Below are 23,430 nucleotides of genomic sequence, written 5' to 3'. Positions count from 1 at the left end.
TTGCCCCACTAGAAAGTAAGCTCCAGGAAAGCAGGAACCTTGTCTGGTTTGTTCTCTACCCCAGCCACAGTGCCCACCGTTGTGTTTGGCAGTTGGAGATGTGCATTATTTATTAAATACGAAAACTAGGTATCTAAGAGGAGAGTGTGTCATATACTGTGGTAGAATTTGGGGATACAGCAGTTAAGAGAATGGACCTTGACCCTGACTTGAAACTTACAATAAAATAGGATAAGATACAGACCCTATATTAAGAATTTATAGTATTGTTTGGTAATTAGAGTTTACAGTATCGTTAAATGAAGCTTATACTACTGAAGTTACATAACACTTTTGAAGAAAAATAATATTAACAGCAACATGTGACATATCATAAAACATCAGAGTAGTTGATGCCAGTGGATGAATTGGCATCAACCACAGGATAGGGAAATATAAGCCATAGAATAGGGAATATGATATGTGGAGTTTTAGTACATTCTTCTTCTGAATTCCATGTTCAACACTCACATTATCCTGAAGTAAACTTATTTCAAATCATTCCCTGTGCATACTCTGTCTGTACTGGAAAGAACACAAGCATTAAATTGAAATAGACCTGAATTTGAATCTTATACCTGCCATTCATAAATTCTTATCACCTTAACATCCCCAAGTCTGTTTCTGTCATTATCTGTGAAATGTGGCTTATCTTACATACAGCATATGAAAATCAGAATAATTCTGTGGACTCTTAGAAATTGTTAGTTCCCCGTTTCCTTTTTCTTTCTCCCCTTTCCTGACTACACCATTTACTTATTAACTCATAAATATTTGAGTATCTATGATGTGCTAAGTATTTTGCTAGATGCTGTATATACATTGTTGAATGAAGTTGATGTGGTCTCTGCCCTCATGAAGCTAAAAGTGCAGGATTATATATTTAAGGATGACTAGATAAGAGTCTTCTATTTCTGTTAATAAACACCATAATTCTATGATCTTTGCTTGCAGTTTTAGGTTTAGCCTCCTCATCCCCATGTGTCATAAATTATATCTGGCCAAAGTCTTCTATCTATGTCCCCTTTTCCACATCTGATAATACTACCTAGATTCATATTATGCCCTCTTATGTAGCCTATAGTAACACCATTCTAAGTGCTCCTTGCTCTTTCAAGTAGTATTGTGGTAATCTGCAGCCAGGGTAAGAATTTTAAAGCCTGATCATACCACTCTTCTGTCCAAGAACCTTCAGTGGCATTTATCGGCCAGCAATTTGTGGATAGCAATCTTGCACCAATAGTACTGAAAGCTGAAAGACAGTGGTATCCTCACGAGATGAAAAGGAAATAACTGCCTCAGTTAAACTGTCATTCAAGAGTGAGGGCAGGGGACTAACCTGGTAGTCCAGTGGCTAAACTCTCTAGTGTCAATTTTGGGGTGTTCGAGTTCAGTCTCTGGTCAGGGAACTAGATCTCACATGCCGCAATTCAAAAGATCCTGCATGCCTCAACTAAGACTTGGCACAGCCAAATAAATAGTTTTTTAAATGCTTTGTGATGACCTAAATGGGAAGGAAATCCAAAAAAGGGGATTGTGTACATGTATCAGGTCTTCCAAGGTGGCGCAGTGTTAAATAATCCACCTGTGTATCAGGTCTTCCAAGGTGGCGCAGTGTTAAATAATCCACCTGCCAGTGTAGGAGACTTCAGAGATACGGGTTCGATAATTAAGTCAGGAAGATCCCCTGGAGGAGGAAATAGCAACCCACTCCAGTATTCTTGCCAGGATAATTCCATGGACAGAGGAGCCTGGCAGGCTACAGTTTGCAGGGTTGCTAAGAGGTTGGACAACTTAGCAGTTAAACAGCAATAACAATCCAGTATAGTAGAGGGAGAGAGGTGAAAAGTAAATGAATAAGGTGGTAGAAATAAATCTATATGTATCAATAATTATAGATATATGTTGACTGATATTGCCAGTTAGTAGATTGGTCAAGTGGAACTTAAAAAAATACAGCTATCTGCTGTTTTCGACCATTTTAGAATATATACCTAAAACATGAAGACAGAGAAAGGTTGAAAGGAAAAGGTCGGGGAAAAGATATTAGGCAAAAATTAATCAGTAGAAAGCTAGTGTGGTTATATTAACATAAGGCAAAGCAGACTTTAAGGCAAAAAGTTTTGTGGGGTTTTTTTTGTAATTTTAGGGATGAAGATGGAAAGGACTACTATATAATGATAGAAGAAAAAATATATATAATAGTCTTAAGCTTGTATATAGCTAATAACATAACCTTAAAATACATAAAGCAAAAAAAAAGCTTGACAAGGAAAATTTAATAAATCCACAATCATGGTAGGAGAATTGTCTTTCAATAATCAATAGATGAAACAGATAAAAATTAAAGATATAGAAGACTTTAACATCATCATTAACAAGTTGATCACATGATCATGTAACTCTTTATCAATCATATTGAGAGAATATACAGGTATAGAAAACTTAAGAACTGATTATATACTAGGGCACAAAGCAAGTCTCACTTAAGTTTGTAACTTACAGATCACTTTTTCTGACGATAATATAATTAGTTTAGAAATTAATAATAATAATGTTAAACCTCTCATTCATTTGAGAATTAAAATGCACTCATCTGAATAATTTATGGGTCGTGTAGCACATTATAATGGGACAAAAATATTTGCAACTGAACAGTGAAAAAATACCATATGTAAAAACTCATGAGCCCAGTCATACTTAAAGGGCTCATGAGTTTAGAAAAGAAAAGAAAAATTGGATATTAATAGGTTTAGAATCTAAACCAATAATTTTTTTAAAAGGGCAATTTATTAATTTTTTCAGCAAATATTTATAAAATTTGCCCAGTACAGTGTTAGGCACTGGAGATGCCATATAGAGCAACAACAACAAAATGTCCCTGTTTTCACAGAGCTTGCTTTCTAGTGACTGGAGACAAATAATAAATTGAGTAGAGTGTTCATGAATTCTATGAAGAATAAAGAAAGAGAGAATGAGCTGTTCTACGTAGGATAGTCAGAGAAGTAACACTGAACCTGAAGGAAGTGATGGAACAAGTCAAGTGGATATTGAAGGAAGAGTGGTGCAGGCTGAGATGTAGGTAGAAAGGGCCTGAGGCAGAAAGATGTTTTGTGGAGCAGAGTAAGTATTGTGGATAAGGGAGATTTGCAGAAGCAGAAAACGGAGCTTTTTCAGTCTGTTTTAATGGTTTTACTCTTAAAACACCCAACTACCCTGGAAACTTTCTAGCTTCCTAACGTGTAACACCCACTTACTCTGTGCCAGGCGTTGTCCTCTATGCTTTACTTATTCTCACTAAACCTCACAAGTCTATAACATAGGGACCAATTTCCCCTTTTCAGGCTTAAGGCATGAGAGACAAGGTGAGGTTTGATAACAGTCCATGTTCACATTAAGTGTCAGAGCTAGCGTCAGAACCCAGGCAGTGTCTTAGAGCATACAGCCTTCCCTCCTCCCCCTCCCCTGACAGGTTGGCAGTGCTTGCAGAATGCTTCCTTGCTGGGAAAGATTTAGTGTGACAGTCCTTAGCCTGATTGAAATAGGGCGGCGCCTTTGTAAGTTTTGAATTTTGAGTTTCCCTGCTCTAGAATGCAGTTAAGAAAACTTAAACGTTACCACATATTTTTTTAGTTCCTAGAATACACATGTTCTGCCTCAGTTCCAGTCTTGTCTTTGCCATTGACTGTGTATGCTTGGACCAGTTTTTTAACCTTTTAGATATTTCTGCCTTAAAAGGGAGGGATTAGATAAGACAGTGTTCAATATTACTGACTTGCTCAATGCATTGTCTGAATTTGTACTACCAAAATTAAGGGTTGGTACCAACTTTTTTTGTTTATTCATATGGAACCTATTGTTCCAAATGAAAAGAGAAAGTAAAGAAAGTATGAAAAGTATAGATGTTCTCTTTTGCTGGTCTGCTTGTTATTTTAAATACTCAAAAAATTTATACCAGGCTACTTAGCTTTTACAGTCCTAAAGTGTGTATAGATTGTGTGCTCAATTTTAAGGGCTGGTACTATTCCCAGAAGTTCTGTGCTGGTCACAAAGTGGAATGCTCAAGGACTCAGCACTAAAAATAACTTATAAAAGTGCTTCCTTCATGCACTCATTGGAACAGGTAATTACTGTGGCAACAGCAAGCTAATTTGAAGTGTTAGCTGTTAATTAAAACAATGCAGAGGTGTATAGTTGTCTTTTGGTGTAACCAGAGCCTCCATTCAAACTTCATTAATCACTTTACAGTTAATGTGTTGAGGAAGGTCAAGACAATTGAGATGCAGTATCCACTGAAAGTAAACAAATTCCTTGTCTCTGGGTAGAATGCCATTTGCAAAGTTAAGGGACACACTTGACTCTTACCTGGCATAGCCTTTGTCTTCCACTTCTTCTTGAAAATTAAATGTTAATTTGGTACTGTCATTGCACTGTAAACCAAGCCACACAGCGTTTTTATTGCTCGAAACTGAACCCAAACTTCCACAGATGAATAAACCTGCATCATAATTAAATCATCAAGTCTCCCGTTTTAATTCACTTGGAAATAGGAGACCCTTCTTTTGGAATAGATCGGCTTTCTTGATAAGCTAGTTAAGTTGCTAAACTGTCCAGTATGGTATATAGTATGTACTCGATTATTTGCTAATCATTTCCCTATCACTGCTATTAGTCTAATATAGCCAGGTGTTGCTCATTGTCCTGTGTAACAACACTGTTTTGAGTCCTTGTGTATGCATTCAATTATTTATCTTTACATTTCATTTTTTGTAATATAGAGTGTTTTAAATGTTGACATTGGAAGACACCATGATAATTCGAGAGGAAAAAGAGTATATCATTATTAAATGTTACGTGTTATATTACCTGGAATAAAGCTGCTAAATTCCTTCAAATCACACTTCAAATTGGCTTAGGCCAGCAACTTCTCTGTCATGCACTGAATAAATACAGTGTAAGCTTTTATATATTAATTTATGGCATGAGTTCAGACATATCATGAATTAAATCATGACATGTAGTTTCATACATTGTAAAAGTCCTATGTTAACGTAGTAAAGTAAGTGGTAATTTGTTGTAAAACCAGTATAACACAGGGGTTCCACTTTTGAAAATGTATATCACTTTATACAAAGTATACAATTTTTTTTAATTATTTAAGTTTTACAGTTGAATAGTATTTATATATAATAGGGAGGTTGGTGTTTAGAAAAAGTCTTTAGACATTTGTATAGATTAAAGTATTCTCTGGTAAAGTGAACAATTGATGATTTTTATAAGCTTGCCTTTCCTATAGTGAGATAGATCTGAATTTCTGTATAATTAATTGATAAAGGCTAGGTTTACCTTCCATAATTGTCTTGACCTTTGTCTACTCAGGAGAAGCAGAATGAATTTTTTATAACAGTCCTATATATGGATTTATATACATATTGATATATGTTTTTTCTTAGTCATACCTGAATTTGTAACATTTTATGTGTGAAAAATTACAAATACTTGAACCATTTCTATAAGTCAGTAACTTTAAAAACACTTGTCAATGACTGCACAACTCTGTAAACATACTAAAAATCTTGAATTGTATGTTTAAAACAAGTGAGTTTTATCATATATAATTATACCTCAATAAAGCTGTTAAAAAATTTCAGAGCAACCACATGATTATTTCTAACAAAACAACAGAAAATGGTGCTACTAAATCCCAAATTTAGTAATCATTTTTAATAATGATGGGATATATGTTTTGTTTTTATTTTATGAAATAAGCAATTTTTGTAGTAATTCTATGTGGTAATAGATGTAAACTAGATTTACTGTGATGATCATTTCACAGTATATACAAATATTGAATCATTATGTTGTACACCTGAAACTAATACTGTATGTCGATTATATCTCAATTAAAACAATAAAAGAAATGACAAGTGTTTACTGCTAGGTCATTACCCAGTAAAATTTGGGAGCCTGGAAAATGTAGTTTGCAGCTTAGCATGTAAGGATGAGAAATTCCTGAGAAGCTAAATTTCTTTCACCCACATCTTTCCTACCCCAGTTACACCTTAACATTAGTTTGGATTAAGAGAAGACCAATTTGATCTTGGGTGATATGTAAAATCTTTCGTGGAGCAAGATTTTACTTCTTCCAAATTAATTTGTTTCTTTATACTTATATGAACTTGCCATAAAAAGTGCTTGTTTGTGTTATGTGGTTTGTTTTGAAATTTTTATTTAAAGCGTACTGTTTCTGGATAGTGGTCAGAATGTGCAGTCAGTGCAGTACATGGGCACACATTTCATTTCACATAAAAAGTCTTGATGAGATGTAATGGTATTTTATTTCTGCAAACATTATTCCCTTAGTATTTTTCACAAATGAATGTATTCATATTGCTTGATTTAAATTGTAATTATTTCACTGTATCTGATCATTTGAACTGGTCTCTGAAGTTTTTTAAGAATGTAATTTTTTTTTTTTTTTTTTAAGAATGTAATTTTATTTATTTCTGGTTGCACTGGGTCTCCTTGCTGAGTCGGCTCTTCTCTCGTTGTGGCAGGCAGGGGCTACTCTCTGGTTTGAGAGTGTGGGCTTCTCTTTGCAGTGGCTTCTCTTGTTGCAGAGCATGGGCTCTAGAGCGTGCAGCCTTCCGTAGTTGCAGCAGCTGGCTCAGTAGTCGCGGCTCCCTGGCTCTGGGGCACAGGCTCAATAGTTGGGGCGCAAGGGTTTAGTTGCTTCATGGCATGTGAGATCTTCTTAGATCAGGGATCGAACCCATGTCTCCTGCATTGGCAGGCAGATTCTTTACCACTGAGCCACCAGGGAAGCCTTGTTCTGTAGTTTTCTGAAAAATACTGAGAGATGCTAGCTTTTAGAAAAAGATAACTGTCATACTTGGTCCTTGTAACTCTATGACTTCTTACATGAATTTATATCTTCAGTCATGTGTTTTGAGATTATTTTAATGGAATGTAGGGATGCAGTTTATCTGTGTATATAATTGAGATAAACGAAAGGGAAACCTCCCATTTTATTTGGCTCTGTACCGTGCTTAGCAGAGAACACACTGCCACATACCGTGACAGTATGTTGTAAGGGATCTGGAGCCAGAAGACTTGGGTTTGATGTCTAGTTCTGCCTTTTATTAACTTGTGCCATTGATAAACTGCTTATCTTCTCTATGCTTCAGAGTTCTGGGCTCTAAAAAGTGGATAATAATACCAGAATTAACTCAGAGTTATTTTAAGGTAGTACATAATGAATCACTGTGTAAACCATGGTCCTCAATAGAAATGGAAATTACCACTGTTATTAGTGTTCTCTAAAAGTATCATATTTCTCTTACTGAGGATGTATTCATATTTATTTTATGTCCTTAGCCATTTTGGAGGTTGTTTAGTAATCCCAAGTGATTTCTTTTTTCTTTCCACAGAGCATATCATGTCCCAAGTGGGAAAATACTAGCTGTAAAGGTAAGTGCTAGATAAGTTTTATGAATTTCATGAGTTTTTTGATGCTTACTGCCTTCTCTCCCATCATGACCCCTGTTAGCTTGAATCATAGGTATTGTCAAAGAGGAAATGAAGTGGTTTAAGGTTTGGGTGGTGGCTGGTGGAAGCTCTGGCCCTGCTGTGACCTTCAGGATCCCCACACTGTGATTTGACTCCTCATCGCCCATAGTTCTTTCCATGTTCTCTGCTCACTGCACCACTGTCTTCCTCATCTTACAGTTCAAAAACTTCGTAGTTGTTCACTTCTTTCTTTCTTTCATCTGCCACATCCCGTAAGTCACCATGTCCTGTCAGAAATTTCCCCTGAAATGGGTCCGTGTGTCACTTTCTTTCTGTTCTCATCCTCATTACCTTTGCCTTGTATCAGGCTCACATACGTCGTACTTAGACGTTTATAGGAACTTCTTCACTGTACCTTTCACCTGGCCACTGGAGTTGAGAAGTTGAACCCCAGACCTGATGCATCACTATCTTGGCATGCCTCTTCCCTCAGCCCCAGTAGTGTACAACATAAGGCCTTTCTTTACGGCATTCTGAGAGACCCTAACACCACACCATCGAATAGAGTCAAGCGCACGTAACTCAGGGACGTTCTAGGCCGTTACCTTAGATGCTCCTCGCTTGTTGCCCTTGTTGCCCTTGTGTCCATAATCCACACTCCATCCCTGCCGTACTCCAAGATCCCAGTTCTGCCCGTGCTACTTTGCGTTTAATTTCTGGCCTTGGCTGTTGGTGCCTGATTTTCCCTCATTTTATCTCAGATTTCCCTGTGGAATCTCTGAATTGCACCTCTGACTGAACCCTGTACTACCTCAAATTCAAGTCCATAGAACTCCACTTGCAAACTGGGCTTTTAGCTAACAGACTGGTGAGGCCAGCTTCATCCCTCACTCCCCTGATTAGTTAGGCACTCTACAGACAGACCCCTAACACACCTTCCAGCTACATCCTCTGCTTTACCTGCCTGTTGCTCTCTGGAATGCCCGTTATCCTCAGTCTCTTAGTAATGAGAGCTTTTTATTTTTTGAATGACTACTATATGCCCGGTATAATGCTTGATTCTATGTACCTCTTATCTTTAATTTTTAAATCTATAAAGTAAGCCTGTTATTTTAGATTTGAGGACACTGAGAAAGCTGAACTGTCCAAGGTCACCCAGATGGAAGAGCCAAGACCAAGATTTAAAACAAAATGCATCAACTCAAAGCACATGTCTTCTCCTACACCATGCAGCCTGGATACATGTTACTAGCACTGCCCATCCTTTTGACTTTTATCTATCCTTTCAAGGTCCATCTCCTCCAAGATGCCTTCTTAACTGTCCACAGTGAGCATATAGATATATTTCTGCATCTTTTATCTAACCTAGGAAACTAAGAATAAGAGTGATTAAACTGCAGTGTGTTGTATCTTTTAGTAAAGTCAGACCAAAATGGACTCGAGTCTCCTGATTGCTGTGCAATCCAGAATTGTTCTCCCATGCCACCCTTAATCCAGCACTGAGGATGTGTTATGTGTATTATCAAGTCTAGTTTTAATAATTTAAATAGCTTTTGGTGGGTCGCTCCAACAGAGCTCCTTCTTGGGACGTTTACTTTGATATTCCAGCCAAACTAGGTTCACAGAGTTGTAGAACTGAAAGAGACCTTAGAGATCATCTGTCGTGGCCCCACCTTTTAAAAAGGAGGAGCCTTGAGTCGAGCCAGTTCCCAGGGTAAGTACTCTAGAGCTCAGGCTCCACCTCAGCCTCCGTGAGTTCACTTGAGCACAGCTCTATGGTACCAACTTAGCGTTAGTTGTCCTTTCTGTGCCTTCTGGCTCCATCTTCACTCAAAGTCACCTCCACCAACTCAGCACTGTTTTCCTTTTTGTCTAGTTATTTGTTTATTCTTTTGATGTCAAAACTTCTAGACTGTTGCCAATGATGTTTTAAAGATAATCAACTTCAGTTTGTTTATTCCAGGAGAGTGGAGCACTGCTACAAATCACCCCCAAAGCATCACTATTTGGCCTTGCAACTGTATTATAATTTTTCATAATTTCATACATTTTCAATTATGTTTAACCTAGGCTGATACTAAAATTCTTCTGCATGATTATTTAGTTGCATGTGGCAAGGGGCCAACAGTTATCTCTGGAAACGATTAAAAGCAATTTAAAAGAAAAGACACATTTTTAAAAGGCTGTTAAAATAGAGACCTTCAATAAAGGAAAACAGGGCTTTACAAATATACTGTTTGCTACAGCTAACCGTAAAACTGAGCTACAGGACAGGGACTGTATCATATTCACTTTGTATCCCTTGATTTTATAAAATCAAATGTTAGAAGCTCAAGTTGAATGAATGAATGATTTGAGTAGGTATAATTATTGTGTTTAAACTTTTGTTTAGCCCTGAGCTTCTTGGCAGTGAAGGCAAAAAGCATTTTGTCTGTATATTAGTCGTCGTTCAGTCACTCAGTCATATCTGACTCTGCAGCCCCATGAATGGCAGCATGCCAGGCTTCCCTGTCCTTCACCTTCTCCCAGAGTTTGCTCGAACTCATGTCCACTGAGTCAGTGATGCCATCCAACCATCTCATCCTCTGTCTCCCACTTCTTCTCCTGCCTTCAATCTTTCCTAACATCAGAGTCTTTTCCAGGGCGTTGACTCTTCACATCAGGTGGCCAAAGTATTGGAGCTTCAGCTTTAGCGTCAGTCCTTCCAGTGAATATTCAGGGTTGATTTCCTTTAGGACTGACTGGGTTGATCTCCAGACAATCCTAAAGGACTAGTCATAATCTAAGAGAAAAAAAAAAGTGTCATTATTTGCTTTAAAACAGGCTGAGTTTTTTCATTAAATCTTAGGAGTGTTATTTAGTTTCCAGATATTTGGGGATTTTCCAGATATCTTTCTGTTACTGATTTCTAACTTAAATCCATATGGTCAGGTAACATACTTCATATAATTGGAATTATTTTAAGTTTATTGATATTTATCTTTTGGCCCAGCATGTGAATTTTATTCATAAGGGTTCCCTGTGCACATGAAAACAATGTGTAGTCTGATGTATAGGATGTGGGATAAATATCAATTAGGTTAAGTTGTCTGATAATGTTTTTCCAAATTTCTGTATCTTTACTGACTTTTTATCTATTTGTCCTATCAATAAGAAAATAGGGTGTTGAAATCTATAACAATAATTGTATACTTGTCTATTTTTTCCTTGCAGTTCTATCCTTTTTTTTACTTCATATTTTTTTGTAGATCTGTTAGGCTATTTAGGATTTTATGGCCCCTTTATCATTACAAAGTGATCTTCTTTATCCATGGTAGTATTCTTTACTCTGAAATGTATATTGTCTGATACTAATATAGCTACATCAGCTTTATTTTGACTAGTGTTCACATGATACAGTCTTTTACTTTTAACCTGTTGTATCTTTATATTTGGGATGGATTTCTTGTAGGCAGCATATAGCTGGGTCTTGTATTTTAATCCAGTCGGATTATCTTTGCTTTTTAATTGAGGTATTTAGATCATTTACATTTCATGTGATTATCGATATGGTTGGATTCGAGTATATCAATTTGCTCTTTGTTTTCTATTTATTCTGTGTCTATGTCCTTTAAAAAAATAAACAGTTGCTTTAAAGTTTATAGGATACATCATTAACTTACCGAGGTCCACCTTCAAGTAATATTGTGCCACTTGACCTATAGTGTGAGAACTCTACAGTGGTGTACTTTGATTTCCCTCATCCTGGCTTTTGTTGATGTTACTGTACGTTTTACTTACTCATGTTATAAACCCCAAAATACATTGTTACTGATTTTGCTTTAGATAGTATTTTTTAAAGGCATTTTAAATGTAAGAAGAGATTTATTTTATAATTACTCACCTTTTTACCATTTCCGGTGTTCCGTATTCCCTTGTACAAATCCAGATTTCCGTCTGGTATCATTTTGCTTCTGTCCGAATGACTCCCTTTTTTTACATTTCTTACAGTGCATGAGTCTCCTGGCAATGAATTTTTTCAGCTGTTGCATGTCTGAGAAGTGTATATTTGACTTTAATTTTTGGAAAACAATTTCACCAGATAGAGAATTCTAGTTTAATTGTGCTTTACTTTCAGTATTTTAGAGATTTTGCTTTACTGTTTTCTGGCTCATGTTGGTTCCAGTGAAAAGCTTACTGTACTGTCATTTAGAAATCTTTATTCCTCTGTACATTAGAATTGACATCTTCTCTGACTGCTTTTAAGGTTTTTTTAAATCACTGTGCATACTCAGTCACTTAAGACGTGTCCAACTCTTTGCAACCCCATGGACAGTAGCTCTCCAAGCTCCTCTGTCCATGGGATTCTCTAGGGAAGAATACTGTAGTCGATTGCCTCGTCCTCCTCCAGGGGATCATCCCTACTCAGGGATCTAACCAATATCTCTTACATCTCCTGCATTGGCAGGCGGGTTCATACCACTAGTGCCACAGGGAAGTCCCTCTTATGTAGTTTTGTTATGGTGAGTTTTTGTGTCATTTTCTTCATGATTCCTGTACTTAGGATTTGTTGAGATTTTTGGATTTGTAGATTTTTAACTTTAATTAAACTTGGAAAAGTTTTAGGCATTATTTTCTTCACGTATTCCCTCACCTTTGGGAACTTAAATTGCATATATATTAGGTCACTTGAAGTTGTTGTTCAGTCACTCAGTTGTGTCCAACTCTTTGCCAACCCCATGGACTACAGCCAGGCTTCCTTGTCCTTCACCATCTCCCAGAGTCTGCTCAAATGTGTCCATTGAGTTGGTGGTGTCATTCAACCGTCTCATCCTCTGTCATCCCCTTCTCCTCCTGCCTTCAATCTTTCCCAGCATCAAGGTCTTTTCCAAACAATCAGCTCTTCGCATCAGGTAGCCAGAGTATTGGAAGCATTAGTCCTTCCAGTGAATGTTCAGGGTTGATCTCCTTCAGGATGGACTGGTTGGATCTCCTTGCAGTCCCAGGGACTCTCAAGAGTCTTCTCAGCACCACAGTTCAAAAGCATCAATTCTTTGGTGCTCAGCCTTCTTTATGGTCCAGCTCTGACATGAGGTTATCTCAGTTGAAGGTTTCCCACAGCAAAATGATGCTCTGTTGTTTGTTTGTTCTAGCCTTTTTTCTCTCTGGTGTTTCAGTTTGGGATAGTTTCTGTTGTCAAATGTTCAGGTTTGTACTCTTTCATATGCATTGTCTAACCTGTTATTAATTTTGCTCAGTATATTTTTTCATTTCAGATGTACTTTTTATCCCTAGAAGTTTATATGGGTCTTTTTTACATCCTCCATGTTTCTACTTAACATGCTCTGTCTTTCTTCTGCCTTCTTGCCTATGTGGAATATAGTTATGATAATTCAATTAATGGTCTTGTCTCTTAATTCGACCATAACTATCATCCTGGGGTCAGTTTTGACTGGTTGCTTTTTCTCTCTGTTTTGGGTTGTATTTTTTATTTGTTTTAATACCTTTTAATTTTTTATTGCATACCAGTCATATAGCATAGGTACATTCCTGTAAATATCCTTGAGCTTTATTCTGAGGAGCTGTCTAGTGAATCTGAAACACTTTGGTCCTTTCAAGACTTGCTTTTATGCTTTATTAGATAGTAGTAGCCTAGTGGTTAAGTTCAGTTCAGTTCAGTCACTCTGTCGTGTCTGACTCTTCGCGACACCATAGACCGCAACAAACCAGGCCTCCCTGTCCATCACCATTTCCTAGAGTTTACCCAAACTCATGTCCATTGAGTTAGTGATGCCGTCCAGACATCTCATCTTCTGTCATCCCCTTCTTCTCCTGTCTTCAATCTTTCCCAGCATCAGGGTCTTTTCAAATGAGTCAGCTCTTCGCCAGAGTATTGGAGTTTGAGCTTTCAACATCAGTCCTTCTAATGAACATTCAGGACTGATCTCCTTTAGGATGGACTGGTTGGATCTCCTTGCAGTCCAAGGAACTCTCAAGAGTCTTCTCCAACACCACAGTTAAAAAGCATCAATTCTTTGGCACTCAGCTTTCTTTATAGTCCAACTCTCACATCCGTATATGACTACTGGAAAAACCATAGCCTTGACTAGACGAACCTTTGTTGACAAAGTAATGTCTCTGCTTTTTAATATACTGTCTAGGTTGGTCATAACTTTGCTTCCAAGGAATAAGCATCTTTTAATTTCATGGCTGCAGTCATCATCTGCAGTGATTTTGGAGCCCCCAAAAATAAAGTCAGCCACTGTTTCTACTGTTTCCCCATCTATGACTGGATGCCATGATCTTAGTTTTCTGAATGTTGAGCTTTAAGCCAACTTTTTCACTGTCCTCTTCCACTTTCATCAGGAGGCCCTTTAGTTCTTCATTTTCTGCCATAAGGTTGGTGTCATCTGCGTATCTGAGGTTATTGGTATTTCTCCCAGCAATCTTGATTCCAGCTTGTGCTTCATCCAGCCCAGCGTTTCTCATGATATACTCTGCATAGAAGTTAAATAAGCAGGGTGGCAGTATATAGCCTTGATGTAATCCTTTCCCTATTTGGAACCAGTCTGTTGTTCCATGTCCAGTTCTAACTGTTGCTTCCTGACCTGCATACAGGTTTCTCAAGAGGCAGGTCAGGTGGTCTGGTGTTCCCATCTCTTTCAGAATTTTCCAGTGGTTAGTCTAGAGCTAACTTTCCCCAGTCAACTGAAGCAGTAGTCTTCTGAATACTCTATCCCAATGCCTTGGCAAACATAGGTTTTTCATCCTGCCTTGTGGGAACACAAACTCTGCCTAGTGTGAGGTCTGGAGATTATTTCTTCTGGTTCTTTCTTGAGGTTCTTTCCCTTGCCTCACGTAGTTTCCTGACATCCGTGTGCTAATCATTATTCAGCTAAAGACTCCAGGTGCCCTCTGCAGCTTTCTGTAGCTGTCTCCTTTTGCTCTTCTGCCAGTGAATTCTAGCTGCCTTGGCCTCCTCAGAACTCCCAGTTCTCTCAGCTTGGGGAGGTGGTTGAGCTCCCCTAGATTCCCCTCCCTGCCTGGGTCCTAAAAACTCTTGTCTAGTCACTAAGCTGTCATAGGACTCATCTCATTGGTTTTCCATCTCTCAGAGATCACTGTCCTATTTTAGTTGAGGTCTAATTTCTGGAAGCTTGTTGATTTTTTCTGTTTTGTTATTATTTATTTATTTATTTTTTAGTATCTTTTCCGTTCTTATCACTGTGCTAATCCATGCACTTATTTTTGTGTCTTGGCAGACATGTCTCTTGACCAGCTTTTAAATTGTTCTCTCAAGAATAGAAGCTACAGAAGTCCAATAGATCATGTGTATTATGCTAAGCAGGTGTCTGGGCTTCCCAGGTGGTATAGTGGTCAATAATCCACCTGCTGATGCAGGAGATGCATTGGGTAGTTAAGATCCCATGGAGTATGAAATGGAAACCTGCTCCAGTATTCTTGCCTGGAGAATTCCATGGACAGAGGAACCCGGCAGGATACAGTCCATGGAGTTGCAAAGAGTTGGACACAAATAAGCATCTGAGCACACACTCACACACAAGCAGGTGTCTACGCTGGTGTCTCACTGATAAAGAATCCAGTTGCCAATGCAGGAGACCCAGGTTCAGTCCCTGGGTCAGGAACACCCCCCCGGGGAAGGAAATGGCCACCCACTCTAGTGTGCTTGTCCGGAGAATCCTGTGGACAGAGGAGCCTGGTCGACTACAGTCCATGGAGTCACAAAAGAGTCAGACAAGACTTAGGAACTAAACAACAAAAAACTCTGCTAAGCACTCTATGTACATTTTCCATGTTTAAATCTCACCATGACCTTTTGCATTTACTACTATTATGGATCCTCATTTTACAGATGCAGAAGCTGAGGTACAGAATATTTAAATAGTTTAGTCCCACACCTAATAAGTAATGGGAACTAGCTTTGTACCCAGGGAAGTCTTGCCTCAATCAAGTCCATGCTGTTAACTTCTGTTCTGTATTTCTGTTCAGTACTTTGGGATTTGGCTTCTTAAAGCATAGCTCTGGTCACATTTCTTCCCTTCTCAAAAGTCTTCAAAGGCTCTGCATTACTTCCAAGTAAACTAAAAGCTCTATGGGATGGAACTCAAGATTTTGCACAATACGTATTCAGCCTACTTCTAAAGCATTATCTTATGTGTCTGAATTCTGTGCTGCTTTTAAGTTGAACTCGTTGCCTTATCTGAACCCAAGTACTTTCTTACTTCAACACTTTTATTCATGTATTTCTTTCTAATTAGAATGCCTTCACCAATTTTCCAACCTATCCGAATCCTCAGCACCCGTCATGGGTCAGCTCCGAAGCTTGCTCCTCCTTGAGCTGGCTTGAATAGATCCTGTTACATCTGGTAGATCTATCACTTACCACCTTCTCCTTCGGACCTATCTAGTATTCTCTGAATGTGTCGCTTATGGGTGTCATCACATGGTGACTTCTAGTGTTCTAATAGTATACGTGTACATTTCCCCTAGTACACTGAAATGTCTTTGAAAGTGGGGAACAGGTCTTGTTATTTTCTTGTCTTAGTCATTGATTTATGTAGAACCTTGCATATAGAGTGTAATATAGAGCACTACATGTCATGACTTGGTGTTCAACACGTAATTTGTTGAACAACTAACTGAATACATAAACTTTAGTATTTCATTTATTCTTTAGTTCATTCATTCATGTTTTAAAGTAATATCCTGAAAGCAAGCTTGGTTCACAAACAAAATATCCCATAGTGTTCTTTGTATTCATTGTGTTCATTGCTCTCACCCAGAGTATTTCTTAGCATTTTTTATATTAAGGGCAGAAATGAAAGGTTAAGAGTTAGAAGCACATTTGATCTTTTCCTGAACCCCTCCTGACTTTTGTGTGACTTCAAGCATGTCACTTGAACCTCTTAGTGACCTCAGCTGTGAAACCAGGCTGTCTAGTGTCATAGAGGGATTGCGAAGAGCAGCAAATCACAGTCCTTGTCTAAATGGAATCACCTGCAGGGCTCTGATGCCTGCATAGAACGATGAGGGAAATGTAATTTCCCAAGTCAAATAATCATTTTCACCCATACTTTTAATGTCATGTGGGATCAATTAGATGAGAGTCCTTGAAAATGTGTTACTTTCCTCTTCCTACTCAAAATATTTCTAATTTTTGTGCTTGTAAATGTTCTTATTTTTTAGACTTTTTTTGCCCAAAAGTTATTGCAGTGTCTAAGCATATTAGTGTTTACCACTTCAGACTTCAAAGGTGGAAAATACCACTTCAGATATTATAAAAAGCAAGTTGAATTTTGGGGAGAATACAAGTACCCTGAATTTTTAATTTATATCACTGAATTTAGAAAAAAAAAATGCCTCAAAGAGAGTACTTTGAAAATGTTACTAGTGCTATTTTAAAGATAACTATTTGATGACTGTATCTAAATACATGTTTCTAACTAGCTTTTGGGGGTTGACAGTGGTGGGAGAAATGTAGTTAAGCAAGACGATTGCAAACAAGTAGAGCAGAAAACAAATAAAAATACTCTTAGCCATTTTGCAAATAGAACCTTTTTATACTGTTAATGTAGTCTGTAAAATCTTTGAAAGAGTGGAGCTTGAAAGTCTCCCTTGTACTATATATTTTCTAATTGGGAAAAACCCACCGTACAGGAAATTTAGCCTTGTATGTAGCACATGCTGATTATCATTCTTTGACTGCTTTGGGTTTCTGCTGCTTTTAAAGTAGCATTTAAATGGACCATTTGATTAATCATTTGTATACTGACTGTAATCCTCCCAAATTTCCTTTCTGAGTTGTACATACTGTAAAAGACAATTACGTCGCCACAGATTAAATAAGCGAATTGAAACAGAAAGCGGCTGAATGTGACCTGTGACTCTGCTCCCCTTCCCTTTAGTGGAGCGTGTGCCACTCCAGCAAGTAAATGAAGCCATCCATGACAGCTTGTGATGAATTGCCGTATTTATACTGTATATTTTAATAGCCTCACACTAATTTAAATTGAGCACGGAGTAAATTATAATTCAGTCACTTGACTGCTTGTATTTAACTTGACAACTCATCCTTATTTGTCCTGGAGGTGTAGTGGAGAGCAGCGGAAATGCACTCAGGTATTTCAGTTTCTCACTTAACCCTTTCTCCAGGAAGTGCTTCGTGTTCAAATTCTCTCCAGTTTGAAAAATTGAGCTCTTCCTAAAGAGAAGAGGAAATAATCATGAGGACTCAGGAAGTTCATACTTTCCTTGTTCTTCCAAAAAAGATTTAGTATTTGTCATGCTTTTCTCCCCAGTTTTCCCATTTTATGGTAGATTTTACTTTCCCTCTCAAGTTCCCAGAAATTACTTTATTCACTTTTTTACCAATATGGAATCACCACTATTCTGGACTAAAGCGAATTTCAAGAATGATCAAGATCTTTTAGAGTGCAATGGATTGGTCCCCAAAATATACTATTACTTGCTACAGTTTAGGCCAGTGTGGCAATTTTATTTATTTTGGTATTTATGTCTTTGATTTTAAGTTCAATTATAGAAATCAAACAATTCATTTTCTTCCTGTCTAGAAGTAGCGTCTTATTTAGAGAATTACGGTTGTAAGGTGTGATAAAATTAAGTACCACATCACTCAGTGGGCACCGCTTGTTTAAGACCATGTGCTGGGTGCTGGGTTTGGAGGGAGGGAACTGGAGAAAAATGCCCAAGGCTTAGTTGTTGCCCTTCACAGGCTTACAACCAATGTGCTCTCTAGGCTTCAGTTTTTAGGAGCCAAGGCATTAATGCAAAAGGCAGCATGTGATGGGAGAAAGATAGAGGGTCTGATGGAAGGCTTTAGGGCTGGCCTGATGGAGATGGTGGTGGCATTCAAGCTATGCTTAAAGCATAGAAAAGGTATCATGGCCAGTGACTATGGAATGGAGCAAGAAAGCATACCTCAAGTGGAGGGAACACCTGGACCAAAGACTGAAGGTGAGGGAAAGCACAGGACATGTGGGCTTGTAGCAGTCATCTGGTTTTACATGTAGATTGGATTTGTGGTACGGAGTAGTGGGAGAAGGAACTGGAATAACAAATTGGAGGTAGATTGTGGAAAAATTCCTTGAATATCATGCTAGAATGTCAACTTTATTCCAGACTATGGAAGCCCAATTAAGATTGTCTGTGAAAAGAATATGTTCTTGGCTGGTAGTTTTAGGTTAATTCCAAGATTTTGGTTAGCCGTGTGGAATCATGTTGTTTCTTGATTGGGGGCCTGGAGATGCAGTATATCTTTAGTAGTGATACTGCACACTGAATAAACAGCATTTTTTTGAAACTTTAAATAAGGGATTCTCAACCTTACTGTGGGCTACAAATCAGCTGGCAAGTTTTTAAAAATGCAAAGATATGGGCCCAACCCCAGAGATTCTGATTCCCTTATTCTGGGTAAAGCCTGTGCATCATCAGGCTTTGCTTAAAGTGTCCTTATTGTATAAATACCTTGATATAAAGGTAATTATAATGTGAGGCCAGGGTTGAGCACCATTGCTTTAAGGTAAATGATGCTTTATTCCTTTTAGTAGAATTTTTCAGGCTGGAAGATTCCCTGTACTTGACATAGAGGGTCAACATTAGCTCTAATATTATATGGTATAGAATTGAAACAATACTAGATGAATTAATTTTGTTGCTAAATTTTATACGGGAGCAAAAATGTAAGTGAATGTTGTAACAAATGACTGTTGATTGGGAGAAATGTTTAAATGTTTTCTTGGCAGTTTTGCCTTACATTTACAATCTAGTTTAGTGAGAGCTTTTATAAATAACCCTAGAGCAAACTCTTGATAGAAACTGCTGTGCCTTCTTGTACTCATTCTACCCTCCCCAATGAATGTCAGTACTAGAAAATTTGTGTATTTAGAGATTATCCTTTTCTTTCCTTGCTCTGTCATCAGTTTACAATTGAAAATTTATGTTTTTTCCTCCAGTATGATTACATATATGTGTCTGTGTGTGTTTATATATATTCTGCAATTGTAATACAAAATGTAGATCAATGTTGGCTGGTGTATAATTACTGTCCTTGGTAATCCTGAATAAGTTTTATCTAGAAATGTCTGGAATCAAAAACTCTGCTGCAAATCTTTAAAACTATTCTCTAGTTATTTTATTATCATCACTGTTCTTTTTAAGTAAAAAACAATTCCCTTTGAATTGACTTCACAGTAAATGCTAAGTAAAATTTGAATGGTTAATGGGCTTCTTTCTTAAAGTAAGTGTTCAAAATAAACTAGAATTTGTTCTAGGTATGTTTATAAATTATTGTACCTTTCTGTGTTATGAATTTGACTCAGTGGTTGATATTTTAAGGGAGACCGTAAAGCTTTGGAACATACTGGGAAGTGTGTGGTTCTTGGAATCAGGGAGAGGCCCTGATGTTGCCGGGCCTTGTGACTCCTCAGAGCTTTGGTTTCTTCCTCTTTAGAAAGAAAGGAATTAGGTGAAATAATTTCTGAGGTTACTTCAAGCTCAATTTAATAACAGTTGTGGCAAAGAAAGATTACCCAATTGGAAGAGTATAAAAACCTGATATATTTTAAAAACTCTTTATTTCTCTCATAACTAAAAATCTACTTTAAATGTTATTTTTACTTATCATTCTCTTCTGCTTTGCCCAGTGCCTGAATTACAAGACAATTAATTTTTAATGGTTTCAGGGTCACTCCGGTCTTCCTTGTTTCAAAATAACCAATGTGGCCAAAATAGGGTGTGTAAATTAAGGGTGTTATAACGTAACTGACTTTTGAAGCCATTAATACTGACCTTTGAGACCTGGCGTTTTCCTTGATCCCATCAATCACTTCTGTACCACCTCCCCCAATACAAAGTGTTAGACAGATGTGGACACAGTTTGTATTACCAGAGGTTATGGTGGTGGAGAGGAGAAAGGTGGAATGAATAGAGGAAACACCATATTTTTTAGTTTTTATATTTCATAGTGAATATGGCTAGATTTAATTTAAAGGTGAATAAATGTGTAAATGTTGATTCCTTTATATGTTCAGGTCATACTACTAGATATTACACTGGAACTTCAGAAGCAAATTATGTCTGAATTGGAAATTCTTTATAAGGTAATTTTTTTCTTGGTTATTTTTCCTTATAAAGTATGCCTATGGTATTGGCTTGCAGGCTTTTAACTGCTTTTGTCTTATTTTTGTTACAGTGTGATTCATCATATATCATAGGGTTTTATGGTGCATTTTTCGTGGAGAACAGGATTTCAATATGTACTGAATTTATGGATGGTGAGTTTTCCCTTTTATAATACTTTAAAAGTGATTTTGAGAGTAGAATACTTTAAAACCTGATGTTGATACAGGTATCAAGTAGAATTAAAAATAATTAAAATATACTAATAAGTACCTCCTTTATGCTCTAAAACATCTTAATATTAAGGGTTCCTAGTGTTAAATATTTATAGTTGAGCTATAATTTCAAGAATGTCATTTCATTTACTTTTATTGAAAATTTAAATAGAACAGATTAAATGCTAGTCTAATCGGTGGTTTGATATTTGATTCTTCTATACAATCTGTCTTCACTTGTGAAACAGATGTTCTGTTCTTTTAATGTTTCAATAGCCAAAACAGATTTTCTTTTAGAGAAATCTATTAACCCAATGTCCTATGTCTTTTAGAAAGAAATCAGTTCTTAATTGCAAGATTAGAAATCGTTTTCTAGCACAGCTGTTTAGCCAAGATGTGTTTTGTTTTCTTTGGACTCTAGCCCTTTCCTTCCTTCCTTTATTTTTTATTCATTTCTACTTTGGTAAATCTTTTTGATCTGAATATTATGGCAAAAATGCAGATTTCTTGGTTCCCTGTCAGTGAAATGATGTCGCCATTGTTATTGTTTATCCATTTGAAATCAGAGCAGTCTTTACGTTTCACATATTCAATTTTTTAATGTCCAGCTCATTAAAACTCAACACTTGGAGTTCCCTGGTGGTCCGGTGATTAGGACTCAGAGCTTTCACTGCTGTGACCTGGGTTCAGTCCCTGGTCGGGGAACTCAGGTCCCTCAGGCCAAGGGATGCAGCCAAGTGTGTGTATATATAGTTCATTTGGGGCATTCTCAGTATATTAATAATACAATTAGTTCATTCCATATAAGACTTTTTAATGAGCCCACTTTGATACCTTGATACTAGAAGAATGTGTTCTAAATTTGTTACAGTAGATGTCAAGAATTAAAAGTCTTACAAACATATTAGTATGACAGTTACTCTTTAAGGAGACCAACTAGAAAAAGGGAATTCACAGAGCCAGTGAGTGTGTGCGTGCTCAGTTACTCTGTTGATTCTGACCATTGCAACCCCATGGACTATATGTAGCCTGCCAGGCTCCTCTGTCCATGGAATTTTCCAGGCAAGAACACTGGAGCAGATTGCCATTTCCTCTTTCAGGGGCTCTTCCTGACCCAGGGATCAAACCCGCATCTCCTGCATCTGCTTGCATTGGCACGTGGGTTCTTTACCACTGAACCCCCTGGGGAGCCCTTCATAGAGCCAGTACATGTCATGTTTTATGGCTTTTTGTCATCCTTTTTTGAATCTTCAATTTGTGTTACATTAAAAAAATTATTTATTAAGATGGTATGTTTAAATACCATAAAATTCATCCTTCTAAATGGAGGATATGCATTTGTGCAGTTCAGTGGTTTTTAGTATATTCACAGGATTGTATAACCATTACCATTAATTCCAAAACGTTTTTATCACCCCAGAGATAAACTCCTTACCCATTAGTAGTCACTTCCTATATTCTCTTCCCTCTAGTCCCTAGCAACCATTAATCTACTTTCTATCTCTATGAACTTCCCTATCTTGGACATTTCAGATAAGTGAAATCATACAGTATGTGGCCTTTGTGTCTGGCTGCTTTCACTTAGCATAATGTTCTCAAGGTTCACCCATGTTTTAGCATTTATCAGTACTTCATTCCTTTTTTACAACTGCATACTAGTCCATTGTGTGGATGTACCATATTTTGTTTACTCTTTCATCCATGATGGGCACTGATGCTCCATAGAGGGGAGGCTTTCAGTCTTTCATCATCAAGTATGATTTAGCTGTGGGATTTTGGTAGGTGTCGTTTATCAAGTTATGGAAGTCCCCTTCTCTTCCAAGTTTGTTGGATATTTTTAATCATAAATCGGTGTTAGATTTTGCCAAGTGCTTTTTCTATTGAAGTGATCATGTGTTTTTGTCCTTTATTCTATAGTTGTAGTGTATTAATAGATTTTTGCATATTGAACCAATCTTGCATAGTCCATTTTATATGTTGCTGGATTAGTTTACTAGTATTTTGCTGAGAATTTTTACATTCATGTTTTTAAGTGATATTGATTTGTAGTTTTTCTTATAATGTCACTGTGTGAGTTTGATACCCAGATATTTCTGTCCTCAAAAAATGAGTGTACAGTGTTCTGTCCTCTTCCATTTTTTGGAAGAGTTTGCTAGAAAGATTGATGTTAATTTTTCTTAAAACATTTGGTGTAATCCACTGGTGAAGCCATCTGGTCCTGCAGTTTTGTTTGTGAGTAGTTCTTATGGTCAGGTGGCATCTGTTGTCTGTTATTAGGAGAAGTCCAGTACTTCTGCCCATTGCATCTTGGTACTGGAGTTGCCAAGGAAAACACAACCAGGCAAGCACTGGACTGAACAATTCTTCAGTCACACAATAAAATGAGAGACAGCAAGATCAGCTTCAATAGTGGGTGTCAGTTCCCCATGGCCAGCCGCAGGTCCCTCCTGGCAGTCTGTGGAGGGCAGTTGGCCTGCACATACCCATCTGTGTTGCAGCAGAAATAGCCCCCACTCCACCTCACTCCCTT

At 37.5% G+C, this 23,430-nt stretch overlaps 1 protein-coding gene across 6 annotated transcripts in view; it reads left to right on the top strand.

Moving 5' to 3' along the window:
* The window catches only part of MAP2K5 (mitogen-activated protein kinase kinase 5), a 260,879-nt gene that overhangs the window by 77,490 nt on the left and 159,959 nt on the right, over positions 1–23,430 (top strand). For all 6 annotated transcript variants that reach the window (XM_043919835.1, XM_043919834.1, XM_043919831.1 and 3 more), the window contains 3 exons: positions 7,470–7,509; positions 20,598–20,666; positions 20,759–20,840. In XM_043919835.1, coding sequence (XP_043775770.1) covers positions 7,470–7,509; positions 20,598–20,666; positions 20,759–20,840 — 191 coding nt within the window. The remainder of the gene's footprint in view (positions 1–7,469; positions 7,510–20,597; positions 20,667–20,758; positions 20,841–23,430) is intronic.

Source organism: Cervus elaphus, chromosome 12, assembly GCF_910594005.1.
Source record: "Cervus elaphus chromosome 12, mCerEla1.1, whole genome shotgun sequence".
Lineage (NCBI taxonomy): Eukaryota > Metazoa > Chordata > Mammalia > Artiodactyla > Cervidae > Cervus > Cervus elaphus.
The sequence above is the reverse complement of the archived record's forward strand: the minus strand, read 5'-3'. Positions and strand labels throughout refer to the sequence as shown.